The 875-nt window shown below is 52.8% G+C and overlaps 1 protein-coding gene across 1 annotated transcript; it reads right to left on the reverse strand.

The window, feature by feature from the left end:
• Positions 1-659, reverse strand: LOC123761831 (zinc finger protein 768-like). The gene is made up of 2 exons (XM_045748051.1): positions 566-659; positions 1-452 (listed from the first exon to the last, which is right to left on the reverse strand). The coding sequence occupies exons 1-2, from the start codon at positions 657-659 to the stop codon at positions 1-3; spliced, it is 546 nt and encodes a 181-aa protein (XP_045604007.1).
• Positions 660-875: the final 216 nt, after the last annotated feature.

Raw genomic sequence — 875 nt, forward strand, 5'->3', positions numbered from 1 at the left:
TCAAGCTGTGGAGGTCTCACGTGACACAGGGTCAAGACCACGTGACACAGGGTCAAGACCACGTGACACAGGGTCAAGACCACGTGACACAGGGTCAAGACCACGTGACACAGGGTCAAGACCACGTGACACAGGGTCAAGACCACGTGACACAGGGTCAAGACCACGTGACACAGGGTCAAGACCACGTGACACAGGGTCAAGACCACGTGACACAGGGTCAAGACCACGTGACACAGGGTCAAGACCACGTGACACAGGGTCAAGACCACGTGACACAGGGTCAAGACCACGTGACACAGGGTCAAGACCACGTGACACAGGGTCAAGACCACGTGACACAGGGTCAAGACCACGTGACACAGGGTCAAGACCACGTGACACAGGGTCAAGACCACGTGACACAGGGTCAAGACCACGTGACACAGGGTCAAGACCACGTGACACAGGGTCTGGGTCACGTGGGTATAGGAGAAAAGGAGGGGGGGGACATTCCCCCTTGGAACATGTTGCACAGTCACTCGTGGGGTGTTGCGGTGGGTAGAGGGGTTGAGTAATTGATCACCAGCCTTGGGGTCAGTCCTGGGCAACCTTGTCTTTTTAGTTGAAATTTTGTTTTTCCACATTGTAACTCGTCCATAATCTTGAACCTCCAACATTCCGAACTTGATGATTATTACCCCCTGTAACCTCACTCCAACTACACTTGCCTTAACTACCCTTCCACTTGCCTTAACTACCCTTCACGCCCCACAATGGCCAGTCAGGTAGTAACTCTCCCAACGCTTAGGGTGCTGTCTGCCTCCGTGTAATTTTACGCTACCGAGACGTTTAATCTATGCTGACTTGATAGATGACAGGTCTATCTGTTTAGG

This window comes from Procambarus clarkii, chromosome 24 (assembly GCF_040958095.1).
Source record: "Procambarus clarkii isolate CNS0578487 chromosome 24, FALCON_Pclarkii_2.0, whole genome shotgun sequence".
NCBI classification, from domain to species: domain Eukaryota; kingdom Metazoa; phylum Arthropoda; class Malacostraca; order Decapoda; family Cambaridae; genus Procambarus; species Procambarus clarkii.